This window comes from Lampetra planeri, chromosome 37, assembly GCF_965212315.1.
Source record: "Lampetra planeri chromosome 37, kcLamPlan1.2.h2, whole genome shotgun sequence".
NCBI lineage: Eukaryota > Metazoa > Chordata > Hyperoartia > Petromyzontiformes > Petromyzontidae > Lampetra > Lampetra planeri.
Genome location: NC_136143.1, coordinates 1,628,101 through 1,654,328, shown reverse-complemented (window position 1 = coordinate 1,654,328; position 26,228 = coordinate 1,628,101). Strand labels below are relative to the sequence as shown.

Sequence of the window (26,228 nt, the reverse complement as noted above, 5' to 3'; positions counted from 1 at the left end):
CACTGCTCGTGGTTTGTGTACAGTAAGTTTGAGTGCCACGGTGGCGAGATGTTAACTACCTCGCCTGTTATGCAGTAGGTCCGTGGGTTCGATTCCGACCCTGCCTCCTGTATATTTGGAGTTTCCGTGTTCTCCCTGGAGTCGCATGGATTTTTCTCCGGGTCCTCTGGTTTTTCCTTAAAAATTTAGAATCAACATAAGTATTTGGCTGCTATAAATTCCCACGTGGTATGCTACTTCGTTGAGCTATCATTTGTGGCCAGGTCACTTCTGAAAAAAAGCTGAAAGAGCTATATAGCTCAGTGGGCCATTACCTGGTAAAATAAAAAAAATTAATGTTTCTAGTTTAAAGTTAGACAAATCTGGTTCCACACACACAGCCACCTGATTACATTTAACTTGAAATTACAGGAGGAGAAGTGAGTCCCTAGAATCCGGATATTACGGTTAATGATGGTAGAGCCAATGGTGGAGCCAGGATTTTCAGGTATGGGGGGCAACCCCTCCAGCAATGAAAAATGATAGAGGAGTTGTTAGTAAGTAAGGACTTGTCCCTTGCTTTTTATTCGACGCGTGTGCGGCGATAGCGCAGCCATCGATTGAGGGTCGAATTCGAACCGCGTTGTGTGATCGGCATCGCGCTCGCTGAAGGTGTTTGCCGCCTTCAGGGAAGTCGTGGACTGTATATGCAACTGCGCACAATTCTGTGAGTCACTTATAACTGCTTTGCCGTTACTTATTGCCAATTATGGACTATTGTCATATCATCTCATAGAGTCCCTGGCACATAATAATATGCTACACAGTGGCAGTGGGGGTCGCAAAATGCCGATTTATCACTAATAAACCCCAATGATCCGATCGAAATTAGGAATTTCGATCGGATCATTGGAGAGGAACGTGCCAACCCCCCCCCCCCCCACTGACTCTGCCAGTGGGTAAAGCAGATAAGCTACGCCGGGGGCCGATTAACGGAATTATCCGAATTATCGGGTCAAAGGTGAAGTGTTTCCGTGAATTTGACTTCACGCGCATTAACTGTACATCACCAGCTTTGACATGACTCCACATTCATTGAGGGGAAGTTCTCCAGACGTAAATACTGATTCGTCGTCATCAATCAGCCACCATCACTCCACTGCTGGATGAAGGCCTCCCGAAGCCATCGCCGTCTCTCCGGGCCCTGAGACATGACAATCCCAGCGAGCCTCCTTTGTAGAAAACTCAACGTCTCTCGACACATCTCATTGCCGAGGTGTGTCCCAAGTGATGGGAAAGAAACTGACACTATTTGGACACATTATGTCGGATGGACAACAACAGGAAAATTAAAAGTCTTGTTGCTGTTGTTGTTCGGAAAAATGGAAGGACCTGGACAGAGAGGAAGACCTCACAGAGGATGGCTTGAGGACGACGTCGACATTAGAGATTGGTGGCAGGAAGACGTGGCCACCACTTGAGCACTTGGGCACAAGCCAGAGAGGAAAGTGGAAAACAAATGACGAAATATGCCGTGGACACCTCCACCTGGCTATTTAGCGATGCATTGAGATGATGATGATGAATTTTGTAACTGTGCTATAATCGGTCTACATTTAATCTGCCCATGGATCGTGATGCTGCTGCTGCCGATGATGATGACCGGGCACATTCACAGCTCGTTCTCCAACCCCATTCCTCCCACGTGACCCGTCCCATCCCGTCCCGTCGGAGCAGGTGCATCTCCGAGCTCCAGGTGGGCTCCGCGCGGCGCTACCGCAGCGCCCTGCTCGCGTGGCCCGGCCTGGGCGCCCCCACGTCGCACGCGCAGACGCTGGTGCTCACGGCCGGCTCCACGTGGCGCCACCACCGCTCCGAGGTGCTCCTGGAGGCCCGGCCCACGGCGCGGCGCTCCTACTCCGACACGCACTTCGTGTTCCCGGGCGGAGCCACGCGCCGCTCCTTCACCACCACGCTCACGTACGGCCCGGACCCCGCCGCCCCGCCGCGCCGCCGCTACCTCAGCCGCGTCCGGCTGCAGCCCGCGGCACGGCCGTGACCGCCGGCGCCGCCGCTCCCTGCCGGAGGTTGGGCGTGGAGGGAGCCGCTCCGCGCGCGGTGACGCTGGGCTAGGCGCGCTCGGCCCCGGGAGTCGAGGTTCCCCGTCGGCCGATCCGGCACGGCGGTGCCGCGGCATGCGCTGCGTGCGCTGCGTGCGCTGCGTGCGCTGCGTGCGCTGCGTGCGCGCACTCCGGCGGGAGTTGACCGGGAAGTGCCGCACGCAGGGCAGCGCCAGCCGAATCATTAAAGCGGGTGGAGCTCGTAATGGAAGCACTAGCGAGCGAGCGGTCGGTTAGTGATGGGGAGAGTCTGAGGGGAGAGTCTTTTGAGTTTTGAGCTTCGTTTGCTACGACTTTGGTGTCAAATCCAGCGTCGAATTTAGTAAAAACTAAAAACGACTTCTACGATGCAAAACACACGCTGAAAACAACACGGAACCGCAGCGTTCGTGCAAAGGAACACGCTTCTGGGTGAAAATGTATTTCCAGTGTCCGAAAACCCTCCGGTTCGGATTTCTCATGGATTCGGGCCGTTGCTGCGTCTCTAGTTTAGGCTCGAGTGTGGCTCGTACCGAGTTGGAGAAACGGCCGACGGCTGTGCACACGCTCTGCGCACAAAACACATGCCACGGCTGGGGTTTGTTTATTTTGTTGACGAGACATCTCGGAGTTTTACGTGGCGGTTCTGATTTGCCGTGCCCCCGACTCCCACGCGAGTCCAAAACCCGGCGAGACCACCCAGCGCCATCGAGTGGAACCGCGCTTTTGCGTCGTTTGTTTCGCTCGCTCAGAGGAGTTACCTGGCTGAATCATTAGCTTCACCTGGAACGTTAAGGTGTCAACGTTAACGTTCAACTGGAACTTTAACGTGTGCGCGTAGTTTCGTACTGTTTATCTGATACATATTTCCATGATTTTCATCTCAAGTAATTCATGCCCCCCGCCCCCACGAGGCATCATGGGATCCCAGAGCGGTCCGGCTTGGTTGGCTGTGGGCAAGCGATCGGTGATGACAGAAGAGTGTAGATTCAGATGTTGGGCAAGGTACAAGGAAGTTGCTTCACTACTGGGAAGACGGGTGTCTTGAATGAAGCATAATGAACGGAGCGCTGTGTTAGGGTGGTGGTTGAGAGAGGTGTTGGTTGGTGGGAGGTTTGTGTTTTAGATTTTTTGGATGAGTGAGGAGGTGAAGGAGGAGCAGAAGGAGGAGAGGCAGAAACGTGACCAAATGATCTGAGACTCAGACAGTTTTTACACAGTCGGGAGGCATCGGCACTAAGATTTCTGTCGCTCACCGTTCCCGGCAAAACTTTAAAATCTTAATAAGACGTTATTAAGATAAATAGTTGTAGATAAACCCCTCACTGATCTGGGGTTTTTCTTTCATTAATAATTCGACTTTGTCTGTGGTGATGATGATGATGCACATTCATCTTGTATGAGCCACTGGGACTTTAGCGCCTGTGTGCGGCTCAAGTTTACAATTTAAAAAAACTCAAAGCGATCCTGGACACGGGGGTTTTTATTTCCCCAGCGGATCAAGCCTGGAAACGATCCCGAATCATTCGCCGAGGAGCACGACGGGAATCGCCAAAACAATGCAGCGCAGCACCTCGGCGATGATTCCCCCACGGCCGGTTGTGCATCGGCACGGCACGGATTTTGGACGTGCAAAAAACTGAATTCGGATGCAAATTAACGTTCGCCAAAAAAACCACGTGCGAGTCGAAGTCCAATATCCAATCACAACCAACGCTACTGGCACGAGCGCCAACCACGTGTCGCAGACGGTCTCGATGGGAAACGTGTGTCCGGTCCGAGGTCTCTCTCGCAAGCACACCTGGGTTATAAATATAAATATATAAAATTATAAAATACCGTCACTAGGTGCAGTTGGCGCATGGTGGTGGCGGGGCACTTTCAGATGCGCTCCTGCGGCCGTCTGGAATGCTCTTGCTTCCAATATTAGGAAGCAACTGGAGCTACGCACTTTTAAATCATCATCTAGATGACAAACTCATTTCTTTAGAACTGCTTTTTGTGTTTAGTTTGTTGTCCTTCCCCCGCACCTCCGATTGGCACGGTTGGCTACGTATGGTGCAAAAGAAGTTCAACGTACATACATACACGTACGTACGAACCAAACGTGCGAAACACGACTGCAAGTACGACGCAGATTCCGACAGCGTCCGATCGCCGCCGCGGCGCAGCGTACGTGGCGACCAGCTAAGCGCGAGGTACCAGGGAGGTCACAGGAACTTGAAATCTCCACGCCGACGAGACGAGCCTCCGTTGGCTACGATTGGGCTCTTTAGTCGGCGTCGTAGAGACGAGCGTCGCTGGGGAGCGTCGCTACGGAAACGAACTTCTCACCTCTACTTCAATCCCCGGCTGGATGAGGGCCTCCATACGCAGTGTGGGCTGTGGGAGTTATTTGACCATGCTACACCACGCTGGTCAACGTGGGTTCGTGAAGGCGGGGAGCGTAGACGCGAGAGCATAGAAGTACAGGACAACAATGGATTTTGCTGCACTGCCCACCGCGGCCCATCGTGTAACCCCGATGGCAACCTGTGCAAAGTGGTCACCCATCCCAGCACTGTCCAGGCTCGGCTCGGCTCGGCTTTGCTTCGAAGAGCCGAGCAGACGAGGCGCATTCCGGGTGATTTGGTCATAGGCACGCACCTCTAATGTAACAATACTGGACCAATAACGGATAGAACCGTTGGCGTGTGCTTGTGTCTTGTGGGGGAGGTGCAATTCGGTTTAATTTAATTGAATTTCGCGGCGTTGCCCCGTTTAAAGGTGCGGCATCGGGCCGTCGAGATGGGCCGTGACAGGCGGTGACGGACGCGCGAGAGCAGAGCAGCGGCGGTGGCCCCCGCCGCGTCGTTGCTCACCACCCCCGGCACGCGGACACTTTGTTGACGCATCTTCGTTTTGATGACTTGTGGCATGAGCTTCGCAATAATGAGTTTGTTTTTTATTGTTACCGCTTAAATATATACGAAAGGTGGTAAACACATAGTGCTTTAACTTATTAAATATTGGTATTGACTACGTACATGTATTTAAATTTCCTAATGGATACACGAACCGGGTGTATAATTATTTTAATAAATGCAACGTTGTTCCACGAAGTGTGCGTACGTGTGCAGCTTCTAGCCCGATGCACGGCACGATGCACGGCACGATGCAAAGTGTCCACAGGCGTGAATGCAGTGTTCCACGTTCGGTGCCTCAATGGGCACGGTTTGATTCAGGATTCCGCTGCTGATGAAGGCTTCCCCACTCCATCACCATCATGGTGGGGAGGCGGGGGGGGTGATTAAACTTCACCGTGCTTGGCATTATGCGTTGGTGAAGAGGAGGCTAGCGCCGGTTTAGACGTCGGGAGCCACTGATGTTAGCCGTGACTGGACGATGGGCTTATGGTCACGGGAAAAGTGGCACACATCGTGAAAGGGTTGCGGTTATATTTAGGAGAAGGCGGCGCAGCGGTCCATTGGCTACGCGGTGAATCTGTTGACTGGAGTTTTGATTCTCTGCCACGGTCAACTTGGGTGGCGCGTGATCTCTGAACCGCTCCTGAACTGCAGCCAGCACCTCTCCCCCTCGAAGTGTTTACGAAACCTGTGTAATGGGTTAAACTGAGTCGCAGACGTAGGCAACACATTTATTTAACTCCAACACACGGGGTAACTTCCCCTTAACAGAATAACAACCTATGGTGGTCACCACCAGGCTAACTACACTAGTCACAACGTAACTGCTACTACGGACCGGGACCAACAGCTCTGGTCTGGGTCCACGTGTTGGAGACTCGTTGAACGGAGAACGTAGACGAAGGTTTCTTCAGGATGAACAACAACCCTGGTCCCTCTTGGGACCCGGCTTATATTCTCTGCGGCGTGGCTGGCTCCGCCCTTGGCCACGACCACCTTCCAGAATCCTCGGGAAGGATCTGGGTCCCAACCACGTGGCCACCCCTAGCCCCCACTTGAGGCCCCTTTGTGGACTTAACTGGTCACGTGTCCTCCCGGGTCAACCAGAGTGCCATGGCCTCGAGTAACCTCATCCTTTGGCCGGCACTCCCACACCCTGTCCTGTCGGGTTGGCACTGCACGCAAAGCGTGGTGCCATCCAGCGCTATCCATCAGCACTCACCGGGCTCCTCTAGGGCCGGTGCTGCACATTGACATCCCGCGATTTCACTACACCTGCACCGGCCAGCTGTTAAAAGGAATGGTAAGCTCTGTACGTGTTGGGGAAGTTATCGACACGAATAATTTAATGGCAGGGTTAGAGGAGGAAGAGTCACTGCTGTGACTTGGGTTGTTAATGCAGCAATAACTCGATATACGAAGTAGATGCGTTCCTGGAGCTCCGCTTGTATCTCGAAACTTGGTATAGCAAAAAACGTATTACATTAGTACGGTGAGAATGCATTCCCAGCCTTTGTAACTTACCATGTCACGCTGTAAACACTTCGTAACTTAATATTCACATATTAAACAAAGACAATTTATGTTGAAAATAATACATTTGTATATTGTACAGTGTTAAAATAATAAAACTGACCTAATTAAAAACACAAGTGAAGAAACCTAATTATATTCTTATTTATAGCGTACTGTATCATAAATCAATGAATATTTATTTACGCCAGTGTATTCATTAATTATTTTAGTTTCTTTTCAGCTTAAAATAACGGTAAAAATTCCCAAGTTCGTTTTACCGAAACTTCATTTATCGAATATACGCATATCTAGGTGTTACTGTGCAGGAATATCGAGTGATGTGTACGGGGCACTCACACCAAAATATGCATGCCGCAAAAGGAACAGCAATGGGAAGACACCCAGGACTCCGGCCCCACGGGGCGTTTAATTCGCGTTCGCCGTGCGCGCTCTCGCCACAACGTAGCACACATTTTGATTTGTCGCAGGACGGTAACGGCGTTGGCCGTCCTCCCCGCTCGCTCTCTGGTGGAGGGGAGTGGGGGGGGGGCATGGGGCCACATTGCCGAGTCGACAAAACTTCACGACGCGTCTCGTCCTTGTTCTTCCATCCCCCCCCCCCCCCCGATTTTGTAAACGGCGTCACCCATTTCGTCGCCATCCCATCCTCTGCACCGCCAAACCCCCTCCCCGCCGGCCACTACGAATCTGCGCAACGCGGGGGCGTTTGCTCGCTCCGCGGCTGCCCGTGGCTGCCCGTGGCTTCCAGCACAAACGTTGTTTTTCCACCTCCCCATCGTTACTGCTTTACATCACCCAGCATCGGCGGAAACAAAATAACAATAATTCACAGCCCGAATGTCGATCCACTGCTGAACATTCCCACACTGTGTCGGTCGAGGGGGTTGTTTGACCACGCTTCGACAGTACGAGTTTGATAAAGGATGGTGCCTCAGGGCTGGTTTAGATATCAAGCGGGCACTGCCATTACCCATGACTCATGTCGAACTCGGGTATATTTGTGCAGTGTACCAGAACGCACGGGTAATGCATTGGGGACCACACCATGCCATCAACTTGGTGACATGAATTCGATTCCGGTCCATGGCTAAAATCTTTCGTTTGGTGATATCTGAAACAGCCCTCCGACCCATCTTAGCCAACCCATACCGACCAGTGTTGAGATATATAAACTCTTTATTTTTATTTTACCAGGTGAAGCCCACTGAGCTAGTTAGCTCAACTAATTGTCTTATCGTGTGGACATTTATAGCAGCCAAATACTCTAAACGCGTGATGTTGATTCTAAAAAGGGAAAAAACCGGAGGACCCGGAGAAAAATCCACACGACCACGGGGAGAACATGACAACTCCAAATACACAGCAGGCATCATCAGGGTCGGGATTGAACCCCCAACAACCTGCATACCAGGCGAGGTAGTTAACATCAATGCACCGCAGCACCCAGGTATGTTCACACAACCACCACAACCAACAAGACATGGGGAGGTCTTCAGCTAGCAGTGAATTAAGGACCGTAAATTTAATGATTTTACTGCAGCATAGTTTACAGGGCAGGCGGTAACACCACAGGTATTTCGCTTTACCTCCACCCGTACTCTGCCTGTACCAGGGTTGGTGCAAGAGATGTAGTCAATGAGCCACAGCAGGAATTGGTACCACCTCAGGTAGAAAATCTCGTACAGTAATACCCCGATTGACGTCTCCCCCTTAACTGTCATTTCGCAAATCACGCGGTCACTTTATTAACACCGCTACCCGATTTTCGTCACCGCAACCCACAACACTTATGTCGCCGACAGCATCGTACGTCCTTTCACGTATCCCGTCACGCTTCTCAGACCTTCGCCTCCACCACCTGCTACTACCCGGTCAAATCGCTTCGATTCACGTGTCGCTTCGACATCTTTCAGGAACTCATTCCCGGACGTAAACCGGGGCATTACTGCACCGATGTATTCATGCAGCTAACGCCAGTGAATTATCTGAACCCCACAATTTACTGTTATTGGCCACGCAGAAATTTGGAACCCCGCTGAGGTTATGCCACCTGGGGTGGTGCCGACTGAGCGGAATATATCTGCTGCGAGCTCGTGGCCTACAAGCATGGCGCCACGGGAAACTCTGGAAGGCCACCCGTCAAGTACACATTAAACGCAGAGAAACAAGGACGACAGCGCTGTATGAGCGCTGTGTGGTGGGGCACACTCTGCAGGGGTTACGCAGGGGGTCTGTGTAGCTCCTACCCGAGCAGAGCCCCGAAAGCGACACCGGCGTATAAGCATACAAAAAGTGGTGCCAGACTGGTTAAATATAATGTCTCTTTGATGCCACGCTGAATCTTTTTGAGTTTGAGTGGCGTAGCCCTTTTAGTGTAAACACAGCGCCCTACTGCGAAAAACTTGGCAAGACCCTCCTTGAAAAAAAAGTATTGAGCCTCAGGCTTTCGTGGGTAAATAAGCATAGTAATAATAATGTTAGTATGCAGGGTAGGCGCTGTAGTTCAAATACTGCGACCCTAAAAAGCTGCTGGCACCAATCAGTGATGATGTTGGGGTTCGTGGGAGGGAACGGTATTTTTGCACTCCATCCATGCCCCTTCGTTTGTGTTCCCCACCGAGCCGCACGGTGAAGTACGCTCAAACATCCACCCCCATGGCAAACGTGGCATGGGGAGGCCCTCATCCAGCAGTGGCTTCACAAAACGGGCACGGCAATGGTGCAGCGTAACCACGCACTTCCCACCTTTCCTCACCACCAGCTCTGCCTCGCCTACTCAGAACTTTGTCACAAGTTTAGCACGAGACCTGATTAATGGCAAGCAATTAAAATAAAACGTGGCTTTGAAATTGGACTTAAAAACAAAGTTTTTTGGCAATATTCCCTCCAAGCTACCCCACACAGCACCAACCCTATCCCACAATGCACAACAATAACCGCCTGCCCACCAACAATCGAGTGAAGCTCTACTACTTGCTTGAAGCACCGAGGGCAATCGCAAACGTGACCGACATTCACAACAACGGCAAACCCCCCACCCCCCCCCCCCCCAAAAATAACTCAACAATTAAAAGTCAGATTGTGATCATCCGGCTGTACAACGTACAACGAAAGCGAGGTCGCGTCACTATGTTCCCAAGCACGACGTACACGTACTGCGGTGCAGCGCAGCTGAACGGTTGGAGAATCGAGACAGGATTACATTGACGTCGCCTATGACATCAACGCAGCTATTCTAAGATCATCTCACTGATGTGGCGTTCCAATATAGGTCTAAAATGAGGTCATAGAGACACTAATTTAGGAACTCATTCTAAAAATTCTCAAAACGCTCAGCGCACGCTGGTGTGTGTATATATATAGTTTATTATATAGCTCAGTGGGTCAGGGTGCAGGGCTTCCAATCGTATGACCATGAGCTAAAATTCCTGTCGGGATTGACATCATCAATCATCACCACCGACATCATCATCCTCTGTGTTTTGTAAAATAAGCAGCACCTAACCAGGCTTCACCCGCTTTTGTTGACACGTTCAAAAGAGGTTGTTGTGTTAGGGAGTGTAAGATCGCCCCTCCCCCACGACGATAATGTGGAATTTCCACCACTGGCTGAGGACCAGTGATAAGAGGTGTTGAGCACCCATCAGTGCATGTTTCAGAGTGGGGATACATCTTTTGGACTATAAAACATATATACATGACGCTCTTCGCCTTTTATAGCAGGCGAGTCAGGGCCTTAAAAAGCCGTGACGCATATGACCGGCCATAAAGCTGATTGGTAATACGCTCTGTAAACCGACGTTTTTGGATCATGAGCGACCAATGATGCACGTAGTAAACGCTCACGAGCGTAGACGTGTAATAGAATGTGGAATACACGAAACATGTCATTCCTGAGTGACAACAACATTATACGTTTTGGCGGTGGGGTAGGACGAGCGAATTGAGAGGCAGAGACAAACAGGAAGAGAGGAGACGCCGGTGGATCTTGTCGCTCGATTTGTGGCTTCAATAAAATACCTCCCCAGCTCCCTACACCTCGGCTCCCCACGCACACAGGGTGCCTGTTTGCAAGCCGACCTACACACGTGACTGTTTCTACCCAGCTGCCACAACTGTATGGCATCGGCAAGTGGATCCTCTCGGTGCCCCGACGTTATTCGTAATCGGAGATTCAGCAGTCTCCAAAAATGATGAGGAGTTGTTAAATTGTGCGAAAATGTTGGCATGTGCATCAACATCAATTGATTGTGGAGTCACAAAGGGGTGACCACATCCCAAACGTTTACATGCAATAAACTAATTAACTTCTCCTGAACAGATTTAAACAACACACACGTGCATTGCTCTCAGCCTTATGCAGACCACCGGCTCAAAAGAACTGCATACGTGCGTGAGTCTCTCTTGCAAATTTTAGACCACCAACTCAAGGAGTTGGGAAAACGCGGCCAACCCAACAACAGCCTGCGGTGAGACAGACATAACTGTGAACAGGTTTCCATCCTTATTAGGACTCATCAGTACAGCAGTCATGAACGTTCGCTGCGGCCATATGCCTTTGGGAGCCTCGTATATTGGAGAGGGTTTCTTCTGAAATCTGATCTAATCTATTTGCATGACGTGATAAAAGTATAAAAGTCTACAGCAGGCAAAGGGGTGTGGGGGGGGGGTATTTCATTGTTATCCAATTTCTAGAGCAGATTTGCCTCAAATATTTGTAAAGGAACTAAAAATAATAACACCGTAAGATATTCATAGCAATACAAATGTACGTTCAATATGAATACCGACGAACACAGAGTGCGACTCTATGCTTTGCACAAACCGTTCAATTTGTGGCAAACAGAACACGGTCAGGGGGTAGTGGCACGTGTACAACAACTTCCAATCGGAGGGGGTAGGGGTACAATAATATGGCCACAATTTTACATCTTGGTAATGATAATATTTTAACTGATTATTAGCAAGGCTGGTGTGCATTATACACGCTGCATGGTGAGGTCATGTGACAACGCCAGGCGTGCTGGGAGGACGACCAATCTTATGGTCACAATGGCAACTTTAGGTGTCTATAAGCCACGTTTTGTATTATTCATCTTGGTTGGTGAATCTTTGTGACAGGCTTCCCTAAACTCCAGTCTTTGAAACCGGCCAGAGTTCAACTTTCAGCGTTTACCAAGCTACCATGCACATTCATTATTTGTTACACGCTGCGCACACTCAATGATTGGTAGATAGCGTTGAGTGCAATTTCAAATGCATGTGTGTGTGCGTCACATGCAACTTAGCGCCGATTCAGATTAACAATGACTTAGATAATAATAGGGTTTTCTCCCTTTTTTCTGGCAACAAAACTGAAACCTTTTTACAAAGATTCATGTCTGTGTAGTGGTGGTATTGACGTGCGCCGACTGTGACAGTGATGGATCACGGGGCGGCGCGGGGTGCGGGGTTGGGCACGCGTTGTGGGCGTGGTGTGGACGCGCGCGCCGGGAGTGACAGATGACGAGGCGGCGCGGAGTGAGTGGTGAGGCACGATGAGATGTGGGAAAAGAGGATCGTAGCCAGCACCCGGCGATTGGTCGAATAAGTGGGTGCTCGCAGCGACGTCCGCAGGTGGGGTATAAAGGGGGACGCGCGAGAGCACTCGGGGAGAGTTACCCAGTTGAAGACCCGAAGACGGAGCTGAAGACCTAGTGAAGCCGAGTAGCTCAGTGGCGTTAGTCGCCGAGTAGCTAAGTGGATGTTGGTCATCCGAGTAGCTCAGTGGCGTTAGTCGCCGAGTAGCTAAGTGGATGTTGGTCATCCGAGTAGCTCAGTGGGCGTTAGTCGCCAAGTAGCTAAGTGGGTGTTTGTCACCCGAGTACTGAGTGGATGTTGGTCATCCGAGTAACTCAGTGGGCGTTAGTCGCCAAGTAGCTAAGTGGGTGTTTGTCACCCGAGTACTAAGTGGATGTTGGTCATCCGAGTAACTCAGTGGGCGTTAGTCGCCAAGTAGCGAAGTGGGTGTTTGTCACCCGAGATACAAAGTAGGTGTTAGTCACCTGTAACCAAGTTTGATAAAATAAAGAGTGTGTTACCCGTGAAGTCGTCTCCCGTGGAGTTACTACATTACATCTGCATTAACCACAATACTTGCAGTCAAAATGCAAACATCAAACACACTTTGATAATATATAGTCTACACCAGTTTCAAGGACAATGCATATATTATCAGAGTATGTTTTATGTTTGCATTTTGACTGCAAGTATTGTAGTTAATGCAGACATAAATCCTCGTAAAAAGGTTTCAGTTTTGTTGCTAGCAACAAGGGGGAAACCCTATTATTATATTTTGGTACTGGCAAAGGAGGTCTAATCATGAAATGACTTAGATTTGTGCCAGTGGAATGTAACATTTGTTGATGTGCTTAGAAATCATCTTGGTGTGTGCAATGTGCAACAACCTAATTTATACTTGAATGGAGAAGACTGGGAAGACTTGAGTGGGTTGTTAGGATCAGAGTTTGGGACGTTGCACCGTAAACAATGCATCGACAATATTCGGTGCACTTTGCACAGCCGGAGCGTTCGGTGCAACATTCCAAAGGAGAATGGGGAAACGACTTTTTGGAACATCATACGAATCAGTCCATTGCAGATCCAACCGACGAGGTGGTACACGTCTTCACATCCATGAGGGAAAACAATCCGCCTTGCTTGGCAAGCAGGCTGCTAAACCGGGTCAGCGTTAAAAATAGCAATGGGGCTGTGGCCAAAACTACGATCAGTTAAATGCACTTGCCCGTTAAAGCCTCAATGAGGTTCGGTTCTCCTGAGGAGGTTCTCGCTACGGATGATTTGGGCCAATCCCATTTCAGTAATTTTGCGAGTGGGAGAAAACCCACCCATACGGGCGGAAAATAAAAAAGAAATCCACAGACAGGTAAGCCACCTACTTGCTACACAACCCCCCGCCCAGCAGGTGGGTCTTTTACGAATAAGATCCCGGCACAACTTATAAACCACAACCTCCAAATCTCATCTTATAGGCGTACACCACTGCCCCCGTGCCCAGCTAACAGGCCCCCGAACAACGGTTCTCACGAGAAACCGGTGCGGTCCCTACGGCCTTTTCGCACGGCAGGCGCTCACACGGCGGCGGGGCCGACCTCCGCGCCGACGGGCGGCAACTCTGCGATGCGCACGGCGAGACGCTCCACCTGGCGATGGTGCCACAGCGCCGGCGCGGCGCCCGCCGCCTCGCCCCGCCGACTCCTCCGCCGCAGGAGCAGCAGGCCAGAGTACTCGTCCGCGGTGAGGACGTAGGGGCCGTCCGGCGCTCGGCGCGGCGCGGGCGGCGAGTCGCGGTCGGGCTCGGCGAGCGCCGGCGGCAGGTTGAGGCGGCGGCACAGGTCCCGGCGCGCCATCAGGTAGCGCTCGCGCCGCCGCAGCCGGTAGAGCCGCATGCGCTCCTCCTCGGCGGCCGGGTCGGGCAGCGCGCCCTCCCAGCGCAGGCTCGCATCGCCGGTGCCCGGCGCCGCCGCAGTGGCGGCGGCCGGCGCTGGGCCGCGCTCCTGCTCGCTGCTTCCGCTGCTGCTATGCAATTTCCCTTGAGGAGGTGAGATGAACAGCAATGGTAAAAATGATAACGGCAAAAAATTAAACGTTTCAAAAGTCGTAGAGCAATTTGATATTTTTTTTGTAATTGCCATGTGATCGAGGAGGTTGTGTCTATGTAACCCAAACTACGGACCGTATCGTACACCACCGTGGTCCGTGCATCCAACAGAGGAGGAGCAGAAAAACTGCACCAACTCTCTCTCTCCCGAAACCCACTCGTTGTGACCGGCCAGCAGCAGACCTTGACATCGAGCCCCGGAACACATTGCCATATGCAAGAACAGAACATAATTTACAGCTGCCTGGTTGATCCACTGTTGGATGACCGTGTCCCTAGGCCGTGTTGGACGTGGGGTTTGTTTGACCATACTTCGCCACGCTGGTCAGCGCAGGTTGGTGAAGGCAGAGGGCCTATAGAAAGGCTGTAACACTGAGAAGGGCGTGGGGGGGGGGGTTACATTCCTATGTGATGGGCAAGGAGCCCATATTGTTTTAAAAAATTTCCACAAATGAAGTTTGACACAGTCATTACATCATCATCATTATCACGTAGGCTTTACCAATCAATATCATCCATAATACACATTTAGATATTTACGCGATCTAACCCAAAAAAAACTGTATTATGGATCATCCGGCCCCTCGCCGAGCTTACATTTACAAGCAAATTTCTCTTTCCTACTCGCTCTCTCAAAAGAACCAAAGAGTATGGATCATCATCATGCAATGACAGTATCGGTCAGCTGACCAATCAATCTAGAGAATGTGAGCGCGTGTTTCCCTTGTATACACCTTGTGGTTTTCTTCAGAAACTCCACTTTCCTCCAACGAGACGCTCAAACAAACTCCAAAACGCAACACTGGACAAACGCAACCACCCCCACCATACAACTCTTATTAACCAAATACACGTTCACATTTAAAAGTTGTTTAATTTTGAGCTTTGATCAATGAAGTGCGGCTGCGAGTACGTGTCCGGCTCGTAGCCCCAGGAGGAGTGGCCTTTCGTTTTGTTTTCTTTTGCACGGCCGGGGCCCCTGTGCCATGCAGTTTACACGCCGGCAAGCCGACGGGGCCCATTGGCGCCACGAGAACCTCCGAACAAGCCCTCGGCGCTGGCTCGTGAGCACGGCCCTCGGCGCTGGCTCGTGAGCACGGCCCCCGCGTCATGGCAAGAGTGGCCCCTCGAAGGGCCGATATCCCGGCCCTTACACCGGCCCTCGTTCCCGACCGAGCGCTCGTGAGAGACGCGCGCGTGGAGTGCGAGCCGAGAGGCCGGCGCTGGGGCGAACGAGTGTGTGTGTGTTGATGTGTGCATGCGTGCTCTCTGTCCCGTGGCCGCTAGACATCGCGGGACAAGTGCACACACAGCGACACTTTCTCGAGTGATTTTCCCAGACCCTTGTGGCATGCTGGAATTTAAGAATATGCGTAGAGTGTTTGTACATACACACCGCTCCTTTCATTCATGTTGAAACCCAGCGTGACTGTTTTATATATTTGTACAAGGCTGTGACAGACATCCGAGCAGTTTGGTTTATGTACTGTTCAGGGCACTGTGCAATTGACCCGGTGGCCTGAGTTTGACTCCCTGCCATGGTTAACACCAGTGGTGAGTGATAGCTGAACAGGGCATCGTCTACCATTCGCCAAATCCACACTGACATGCCTTTGGGAGGTATTCATCCGGCAGTGGATTGAAAAAAAAGTTGTAAATTGTCCTAGAATTCAAATGTATTGTAGCCTAAACTAAAACAGAGTAATAATTGCTAAAAACATATTTTCTCCATTTTCTAAATTAATATTGTTGACCGCGGTTGGCTGTTCCAGATCGCACTTTTTTTCACACCCCTTTAGCCACTGCTGCATGAAAGCCTCCTAATGTCTGTGCCGGTCATGGTAGTTGTCTGACCATACTTCACCACGCTGGTCCGTGTGGGTTGGTGAAGGAAGTGCCAGGATCGGTGCAGACATGCAGTCGTGGCTGATGTTAGCCGTGGCTGCAAGCTGAACTCTGGTGGCAGGGCGCAGAGCGCAATGTGCTAATCTCTGCGCCACCACTCCACCCACCTTTCACCGAACAGCAATTTATTTCAACAAATAGTTTTTTCTCTCCAATCGCTTGATGTAAAGTATTTTGACAACTGAGATACACGTGAAATATCATGCTAAATCAGGGGTTGGCAACCAAAATAACAAGAGCAGCCATTTTTTTCCAATTTGGTCAACAAAAATATTTCAAGAGCCGCATTTTATGTGACTACGAGATGGTGGCCCTTTATAAATAACGTCACGAAGCAGTTCCTTAACGCGGCGCACGCGGCCCTGGAGCTGCAGGTTGTCGCCCCCTGTGCTAAATTAACCGAAATAGAATTTTGCTGTATGTACACACACATACGTAACTATAGGTGTGCGCGAGTGTCTCCACGTACTGCAAACAAATCCATACACTGTGCACTCTACAGGTGCAGGCCAGGTGGACCGACTGGTGTTTAACCAACACAAGACCATAGCCACGTGGTAAAAATAGAAGAGAAAGGCCTCGCCTCACAGCTGCCGCTGCATGCAGTCGTATGATGCGGCAGCAAGGCTGGCGAAGAGGAAGTTATCAAGAGGCGGTCGCGGTTCAGCGGGGTAAGGGGCCGTTGCCAGGGCTCTGAGTGGTGCCGTTGTCGTGTTTGCGACCTGTACAGACTTCAGGTTGTTACTGCCGAGTGGTCAAGCGTAAAACAAGAATCAGCCACCTTCCGCATGTACAGTATTTATGTTGAACTTCTTTCGCACCGTACGTAGCCAACAGTGATAATCAGAGGTGCGGGAGAAGGACAACAAACTAAATACAAAAATAAGTTTCAAGTAAATGAGTTTTCAATCTATATGATTTAAAAGTGCATACCTCCAGTGGCTTCGGCGTTTCAGACGGCCGCGATGCGATGACCGTTTTTGTTCAATGGCTAGCCAAAAGCCGCTACTGCGGGGATGACGGGAGTTCACGTGATGGTTTATTACTCCTTGACGAGATCGCCAAAGTATTATGGTTCATTTGTGACAAGCACTTTGTGCGTAATGAGTGCGACCTTATCATGTAAAGCATGCATACTTTTCCAGGACAAATAATTAATTAGATGTGCTACTCTTTGTCAATAACGATTGCCTGAATAGAAATATCTGACAGATGTGGTTATATTTATAAGGTAAACATGAGGGTTTCATTGCAGCTGGATCTGTGGTGTGTCAGCGACCCAGAATGTATCTCTGCATCCGGAACACCACATCCAGTTTACCTCGCACTTTGGCTGTGGCTACTTGTCACGTGCCTACTCTGGGCTCGTTATTCGCGACCTGGAAAATGTTCGTGTTTGTTACGGCCATGCCCAGCACTGGCAGTCCTGACGCAAAGTGGAGTATCCCATCTATTACAACAACAGGCGTGATACTGAGCATCGTTTGGCTTCTTCATCATCATCACTGCCATCAGCCAAGATTAATCCAATGCTGGATGAAGGCCTCCCAAGCTGCCACCACCTCTCACGATACTGAGATGCATCTGCAGATAAACTGGTTTTACCGCTCCATCTCATCGGTATACGTCCACTTGATCGCGTTTCATACCTCGGTTGCCACTCGGTTGTTATTCTGGACAATCGTTCATTGTCCCCTCTAGCCGCAACATGTCCTACCCTAGCCCACTTACTTTCATTCATAGTTTGGATGATGTGGTCAACCTGCATATGTTCTCCAATCAATGTGCTCCTCTTTTTCCCCAACATGAATGTTTGGTATATACCGCATACAGATGTACCATGTGTTGAACAACTTGAGCATATAAACATGATCAAAGTTTCCAACATTGCCCAGATAGGGTACATTCATTATCTGCTCGGTGTCAAAGTTATTGTGGTGATCCGCAGCTCAGGGCCCCGTACAACTAACAACAGCAGTGCTGCTAGGGGCACTTTTCCAGTCTCTCAATATTTAATGGGCTGTCACTTCACCGCCGGCCGTTGTGCATTTTTATCCAATTTACTCTTTCACAGGGGCAGCAGCAGGGCTATTGTCGCTACACAATGACCCACTCGCCGCAAGTGTGGCACGACCGTGAATTGAAAACGGTCGCACGCCGTCCCCCGCACACCGTGTTGGCAGGCGTCACCTGGCACGTCTGTGATCATTCAGCCAGAGTACCGACTGCCAAATGAGCAATCTGCACTAAAACCCCAATGTCCCCTGTTGGCTCCAGCATGTTTAATTCTGCTAAGATGTGTCGATGGGAGTGGTGGCAAAGTATTTAGAGCGCTGTGCTACGAGCCCAGCAACTTGAGTTTGATTACTGACAACGGCTGGCATCAGTAGCCCAGGTGGCGAAATGTTAACGACCTCGCCTGGTATACAGGAGTACGTGGGTTCAATCTCGACCCTGAAGCCTACATATTTGGAGTTTGCATATTCATTTTTCTCCAGGTCCTCCATTTTTCCCCTCCGCATTTCGAATCAACATTACGAGTTAAAATGTCCACGTGATAAGCCACATCGTTAAGCTATCATTTGTGGACAGATCGCTTCTGAAAAAGAGCTACATAGCTCCGTGGGCCTTGCCTGGTAATATAACAAGTTTAGTCGTGTAGTACATGATATCAGAACTGGGCCCTCAACCAACACGGACTCGTGTGAAGTATGGCCAAACAGCCTGCCATCAACTGACATAGCGTGGGGAAGCCTGCATCCAGCAGTGGATTAATTAAGAGTTGTAAATAACACATTTTATGTGAAATTTGAAATGTGTAGACATATTCACGCATCCAAATCTCTTCCACGTTTACCATGACATGTGTATGCAAGTTGGAACGACTGCAGTCGTGGAAGCTGGGCCACCTAAGAGGAACCACAAGGCGCAGAGATGGGCCACTGCTCAAGGAGAAGGCCGAGGTGGTGTGTGGCGGGAGTTGGCAAGCGCGTGCTGAAAGCATTCCCAATATTTCTACTGCGTCCACTGCCAAGGCAACTTTTAATAACTTAAGGCAGCTTACAGTAAAGGTATTTGGGCCCTGGCCAGGATTAGGGTGAACCCAAGCCATATTCTTAAAAATGAACTCAAATTATTGTACTAAAATTTGTTTTAAAATATAATAAAAAATAATAATTTAACAGTGCTTTGTCAATCCACTGTGGGATAAAGCCTGCCCACGCTGTTGGTCTTGGGGGTTAATGTGACCATACTTCACCACGTGGTGCAGCTTGGTGAAGGGGGATCCACAGGACCAGTGATGTCAGCCGTCTTAACTCATTTAACGGTCGCGAATATACATTTATCCAGAGCCCCAACACGTTTCTGCACAAATAAACATCAAACTGGCTTCTGAATCACTGGGGAGCTAAACCATTAATTATTAAACGGCGAGCAGGTTAAACCAGCTCTTTAATTCAATAAGCAGCCACGTTACAGTGAAGCTCACGAAGGGCAGCCGCTCTGCTGATAAACAAGGAAATTTGGACTCTTTTCATCGACACGAAGCTATAGCAGCTCGCATTCAGTTTTGGCGAAAGTCACACAGGCGTGGTGGTGTGCCAAACGAAATCTGTATCTGCAGTGCAGGGCATGTGTGCGTGTGTACGTTGCCATACGTGTGACCCGACAATAGCCGTTGTGCCAAGGCAACTTTGACCAACACAACAAAATGTGTGGCTCCGGTTGGCACACCAACTCACACAATGTTTGTTTTTCCCCCACTGGAGTCAATGGACACACCAAACACTTTCCCCGTTTTAATGCAGTACAGTACATTATAAATAATTTGATTTTAATATTCTTTGTTAAAACTGTTTATACTCTTTAGTTTTTTCGGTAAAGTCACCTAGGTAAAAACAAATAAAATGAAAACAACTAAATTAAATCACGACGTTTCGGGCGCAACACCAGTTGTTTTCATTTTATTTATTTTCACCGACGTGACTTTACCGAAAAAACCAAAGAGTATGAATCCTTGCAGTCACGAAAACTTCAAATCTAGAATTAAAACTGTTTACTTAATGCAATCCACGAGAGATTTATTCAACGGAACTTATATGGAATACGATGGCAAATTCACCAGACTGTGTTCTTGCTTAAGCACGTGGAGACAGACCCGTGCAAACAGAGTTTAAATACCGTCGTGTTATTTCTGCTTTCGAATAAGTTGCAGGCGGTCCTCAGACCTGAGATTAGGTCTTACAAGTATTCGCACTGACCAAAGAAACCCTTGATTGTGGATAATATTGGTCGCGTAAGCCTAAGTGCTAAAATGACAACGAATGACTCACATGGCAGGTTCTGTGTGTCCACTTTAGAGTTGGAGACATCATTTGCGTAATAATTCCCCGATGGACACGGTGTAGAAGGGGGGCTTTAAAAATGGCGATTTTGGAGAAAAACTTCATGGGCTCGTGAATTAAATTTCCGAATATCTCAACTCGATGTCAAAAGCTTCCTTTGGGTATAAATCTTCTATTGATAGATGACAAATTATTCTCAAAAACAAAAATCTATCTGCCTGCTTGAGTAGTAAAAGACCACGATACCACCACCACAGTCCACCCCACTTGCTACACCAGTAGAGTCACAAGAGGAAACCAAATCTCTGCTGGAACAAAGCCGACAACTCTGCAGCTAACTCTGTGCCAAGTCAGGTTAATTGATGACTGCTTACTCGGAATTACATACCGCAAACCCTGAACATGCCCGACTATAAAACGGTGATAATAATCATAAATTACAGCCGTTCTGTCAATCCTCTGCTGGACACTAACGCTCTAAGGCACGCAACACAGACGGCGGGTTGGTGAGGGAATGGGTCCACACATCGCTCGCCACGGACGTGAAGGCCGTGGCCGGGTATCGAACTCAGGTGGCCGGGTATCGAACTCAGGTGGCCGGGTGTCGAACTCAGGTGGCCGGATACATATTGCGCTAACCACTGCGCCACCGTTCCACCCGAACTTATAATTGCAGTAATAATGTTGATAAGACAGCGGTCATGACAGTCGCGTTACCTCGACATGACACCCGATATGAAACAAGGCGTTGATGATGATGGTGGTAATGATGATGATGGTGGTGATGATGATGGTGGTGATGGTGGTGGTGATGATAGTGATGATGGTAGTAATGGTGGTGGTGATGATGGTAGTGGTGATGGTGATGATGGTAGTGGTGATGGTGATGATGGTGATGATGGTAGTAATGGTGGTGATGGTAGTGGTGATGGTGATCGTATTGGTGGTGATCGTATTAGTGGTGATCGTGGTGATGATCTTGATGGCGGTGGTGACGCTGGTGTTGATGATAGTGACGGCATCTCACCACTGTCAGCGACTCACCCGCGTCTCTCCTTCTCCTCCTCCTCCTCGTCGTCGTCGTCACGTTCTCCTTCACCTCCTTCACCTCGTCAGCCATCACCGCCCTCAGCTGCTGTATCTTCATGCCCTCCACCACCTTCACCTCGTCCCTCACCTCGACCTTCACCTCGTCCCTCACCTCGTCCCTCACCTCGACCTTCACCTCGTCCCTCGCCGCCCCTTTCCCCCTCCTCCTCATCGACGCCGCCGCCGCCTTCTTCGTCATCTTCTTCGTCCTCCCCTCGGGGTCAGAGTTCGACCCCTGAGCGACGGCTCTCTCCATCATCTCGACCCGCATTAATATGTATTAACATCTAACCCCGCGCTTTCTTCTTATTCACATCGCTAACGTGGCCGCCGCGGCTTCAAAGCCGCCTGATTGTTTGTTGACATTTGTTGACGCGCGTTTGTTTGTTTATGTCTCTTGTCAAGTTCCGCGTGAACCGCGGCAGCGGACGCGGCTTTTCCCGTTGCCAGGGGCGACGCCGCGTCACCGCCGCGCCGGGGGGCGGGGGGGGGCACCAGCGCCGTTGTATCCCTCCGCCCGGCGTGAGATTCTTGGGCTTCTAACGCGACGTCGGTGGCCCCGCCCACCGTGCGTCACAGAGCAGCAGCAGCGCGTCGTCACGGCGTGCTGGAGGTCACCCCGTGACCCTTACACACTCCACGTTCCTCCTACAGTCCCATCACAAGGTGAGAAACACAAACAAATAGATAAACATCATATAAATGTGTCGTTAAACCCGCCACCACCCGACACAGCCAATTAGGAAGGTTTGTCACGTAAACAGAACGTGGCCAATTCGTCACTAGTACAGCACTAGTGTGTAGTGTAGTGTATAGTAGTGTAGTGTATAGTGTAGTGTATAGTAGTGTAGTGTATAGTAGTGTAGTGTATAGTGAGTATACTAGTACAGCACTAACCAGTGTGTTGGAGAGCCAAGCCACAACATTTACAATTTCGACTACGAGGTTTCGCCAGTAATTACAACCGGCATCATCAGGCGACAGCCAAATCTGGCTGCTTACGTGACGAACCTTACTAATTGGCTGTGTCGAGTGGTGGCGGGTTTCACGACACCACATTTATATTTCTGATGTCTAACCCAAAAAAAACTGTATTATGGATGATATTGGTCGCGAAAGCCTACGCGTTAAACCAAACAGATAAACATGTTCCTTAACAAAAACTGTTTTATGTATTAATGTTGATAATTGGTGTCAATTACGCTACTTATCATGCGACTGTCTGTGATCTTGCTGCTTGCTTAATACGTGGATGCACACAGTCATGCTGATTTGTGTTGCCCATATTGAAACGGCTGTCCGCTGTACAAGAATACGGGTAAACCGCATGGGTTGACAGCTATGAAACTGCAGATGGGCAGAATGAGAATCTTGTATTAATCCCGGAGGAATCCGATGACTTGTGAAGCTATTCCTCCTCCCCCCTATAGATGTCCCGTTGGGGCGGCTCAGCGACGTTACAACGGCGAACAATACGGCCACACGATCGGAGGGCAAATGAGAGAAAAGGGTAATAATACAAGTCACAAAAGGTAATAAAATAAAATAATTATACAAGTCCGACTTATCAAGCTTGGGCACGGCACGATAAACAACAACAAAATAATCCCACTTAGCACGGTTGGCTACATACGGTGCGAAAGAAGTTCAACACACGGTAGCTAACATAACGCACAATAGTCCCTCAATAAAATGGCACATTCACATTGAATTATCGATACAGAAGTGAGGATCAAAGTTACAAATCACATTTGCAAATGCAGAACTAATCTTCTGTTTCAAGATATTTTTTACAGGAAGATTTACGATGTCAAGGTTTGTCCCATATAGAGTAGGTGCTTAAATCTGCAGGCGATTAATCTCATCTCTGCCCCTCCACGTGGAGCTATATATTGCTACACATTCCATCATCCACACGGCCTTCTTGTAAGGGAGTGGATAATCACAGCAGCATTGGTTCAACACAAGTCAAACTCTAGACCAGTTTCGACATGCAGTGTCTCATCAGCAGTCCGACTTGCTTTAACCATTCTAATTATGGAGCTGAACTGCACCGAATCTCTAAAGCATCAATATATTTGCTTAGCATATTGGCTTGCTGGTCTGGAAAGACAATACTGTAGCTAGATAACAATATTTCTAGAATATTTTAAAATAAAAACATTTATTTCAGACCCAATGCTGCTGCTAGACTAAAAATCATTGCGGAGAAGCATAATGGAGTTCTTCTTATAACGTTGTATTGTGCGGTGCAAAAGAAGTTCAACATAATACAATAATGGTTCATTGTATAATGATGGTTTAACGAAAGGCGCCTTGAATGAAATAAACTTTGGTTGTGTTTGCTCTGATTATAGAGGTGCACACACAACTGAGTACACAGCGTGTCCGTGTGCCATGCACTGCGTGTGGTGTTGACACGGGTGGTAACGAGTCCATTTGGATTCATTATCACAGTTCCATTACGGGGCATCCGAGTATTTTTTGTTTGTTTATGTTTTGGCGAATGGTAGCGGCCTCTAGCACCTGCAAGGGGTCATGTGAAGCGACGTTAAATACACAATAACACGAAGAATATCTGTGTGTGCTGTAAAGGGCCATTATCCGAAACGTCGCCTATTATATATTTTATAAAACCATAGCGTTATTGACGAATGTTTCTTTGTTGCCTTGTTACAAACGAATATATTCCATGCGTTTGTCGTTATGCATTACCATAGAGGTCAATTAATCGTCCACGCATCGTCATCCTCCCTCCTTGTTTATTTTTGTCAATCCACTGCTGGATGAAGGCCTCCCCACGCCCTGTCGTCGTTCATACGGGTTGATGGCCATACTTCACCACCCTGCCACAAGCGCGAAGGGGCCCAGGACCGGTTCAGATACCACTCGCCACCGACGTGAGTCGGGGTCGGGAGTCGAGCTGAGGTGGCCGGGTTCACCGCGCAGTGCGCGGACTACGGAGACACCGCTGCACCCCGCTGGTTTATGTTATATAATACTTAGGGGCCGTCCATAAATGACGTCACGCATTTTTGGACGATTTTTGACCCCCTCCCCCTCGTCACACGGCGTCACAAAAAGTCAGACCCCCCCCCCAAATATGACGTCAGAAAGCTCTGCCCCCCCCCCCCACAAAATAAAACATGCTTCAAATCGCTTTAAACTATTGTCATTGTAGTGCGTATTTAATGTGGCGCTGCACTCTAATGTTGTAGGAAAAAACATTATTTAAATGTATATTTACTTAAGTAGAACGTGTTGTCTATATTTATTTAAAGTTGCGCATTTTGATGTGACGTCACATTTCTAACCCCCCTCCCTCTCGTCACACATCATCACAAATGTCTGACCCCCCCCCCCATCTAAGTGCGTGACGTCATTTATGGACGGCCCCTTACGAAACATTGGGCATGCAAGATTTACCCACTCTGGAATATACCCTAATCGAACCCCCGCTTTAATCAGGTTACGAAATATTTCGATAGTGTTTGTAGCTATATCAAGTGTAGCTCGTGTACAGTATAGCTTACTGAGATGTCTTGTTCACACCACTGCTGGCAGAAGAGCCTCCATTAGGCAGAGCTCTCGAGAACCCCGCTAGAAGGTACAGTATTTGGCCTACTCTTCCACGATGGCCAGACGTCTTGGAAGAAACAAAGCACAGTACTGTACAGGGTAGTCCATATGTTGTGACCCCCAATTAATTGACCCCAATATTATATTCTTGGTTCTTTCGGTAAAGTCACACCTGATGATGATTGCTTGTGTTGCAGTCGAAACGTCGTGATAATTTTATTGTTTTATATTTTTATTTTATTTTTTCCCTTTTACGTGACTTTACCGAAAAAACCAAGAATATGAATCCCTGCAGTCACGAAAGCTTTAAATCAAAATTTGACCCCAATATTGTTTTATTTTGCATATTCATTAATGTTTTAAATTAACCTTACTTTAAAAAAGAAATCAGTTTCAGATCATTAAACGGGGCTCACAAGACATCTGGACCACCATGTACATGCATGGGAGTTCTCAGATCTCGAAAGCTCAGCATATTTGAGCCTGGGTTTGTCCCTTGTACCGGGTGACCGCTTGGGTTTGCCAAGTGTTGTAGGCTGCGCGGGGCCGCGAGATGGCGAAGGGAGTTGCTGAGTGTCACCCCCTGGCATGCCTGATGGGTTTCCTCCGGTTTGCTCCCCATACGCCGCTTGCTAATGGCATTGAGAGAAGACATGGGGTGGGGGTTGGCTCAGGCGAGGGTAATGATAATAATACCGTACATCGGACGAGACCATTGTGGTCCTCATTTTCTGTCAGCGTGGGAACTGACACAATCTGGAATCCTAACCCAGAATTAATAATAACACCGTGGACCAAATACGAATGATTTCACGCAGTTTCTTGTATACACAGTAGGCGTGTATTGTATACATTAAAGCACATATAGGTTACGCGACGATTCAATCCTTTAGCGCTATGTTCTTTACAAAGGGTGGAATGCGTAATGATACGATCCGCCTATTTTCCTATAATGTATACTGCCCTTTATTTCTATCAACAAAACCCGTCACTTGCGTGTTTAAAATTGTATAACATGTTTGACTTGGCTATTTTAATTTAGAATCCAATCATGCTGTGAATCCAATCAAAATAGAGGCCGCAATGCACATACAGAGCCGGTCCCTATGGAAGGCAGTGGGCGTTTAAA

The 26,228-nt window shown here is 49.0% G+C and overlaps 2 protein-coding genes across 2 annotated transcripts in view; one reads left to right on the top strand and one right to left on the bottom strand.

Moving 5' to 3' along the window:
• The window catches only part of LOC144730870 (refilin-A-like), a 29,673-nt gene extending 24,494 nt beyond the window's left edge, over window positions 1-5,179 (top strand). Inside the window, exon 4 of the mRNA XM_078611663.1 lies at window positions 1,717-5,179. Within this exon, the coding sequence (XP_078467789.1) occupies window positions 1,717-2,038 (322 nt within the window). The 3' untranslated portion in view covers window positions 2,039-5,179. The remainder of the gene's footprint in view (window positions 1-1,716) is intronic.
• A 522-nt stretch (window positions 5,180-5,701) lies between these two features.
• LIAT1 (ligand of ATE1) lies at window positions 5,702-21,791 on the bottom strand. The gene is made up of 3 exons (XM_078611662.1): window positions 21,476-21,791; window positions 13,629-14,111; window positions 5,702-13,454 (listed from the first exon to the last, which is right to left on the bottom strand). Exons 1-2 carry the CDS (start codon window positions 21,789-21,791, stop codon window positions 13,651-13,653), a joined length of 777 nt encoding a protein of 258 aa, XP_078467788.1. The 3' UTR covers window positions 5,702-13,454; window positions 13,629-13,650.
• Between the last annotated feature and the right edge of the window lie 4,437 nt (window positions 21,792-26,228).

Excerpts from the sequence above, each read along its gene's own strand:
- LIAT1 (XM_078611662.1), bottom strand. The coding sequence starts at position 21,791 with ATGCGGGTCGAGATGATGGAGAGAGCCGTCGCTCAGGGGTCGAACTCT. Across the intron at positions 14,112-21,475 it reads GAGGAGAAGGAGAGACGCGG|GGAAATTGCATAGCAGCAGC; the intron begins GTGAGTCGCTGA and ends CACCTCCTCAAG.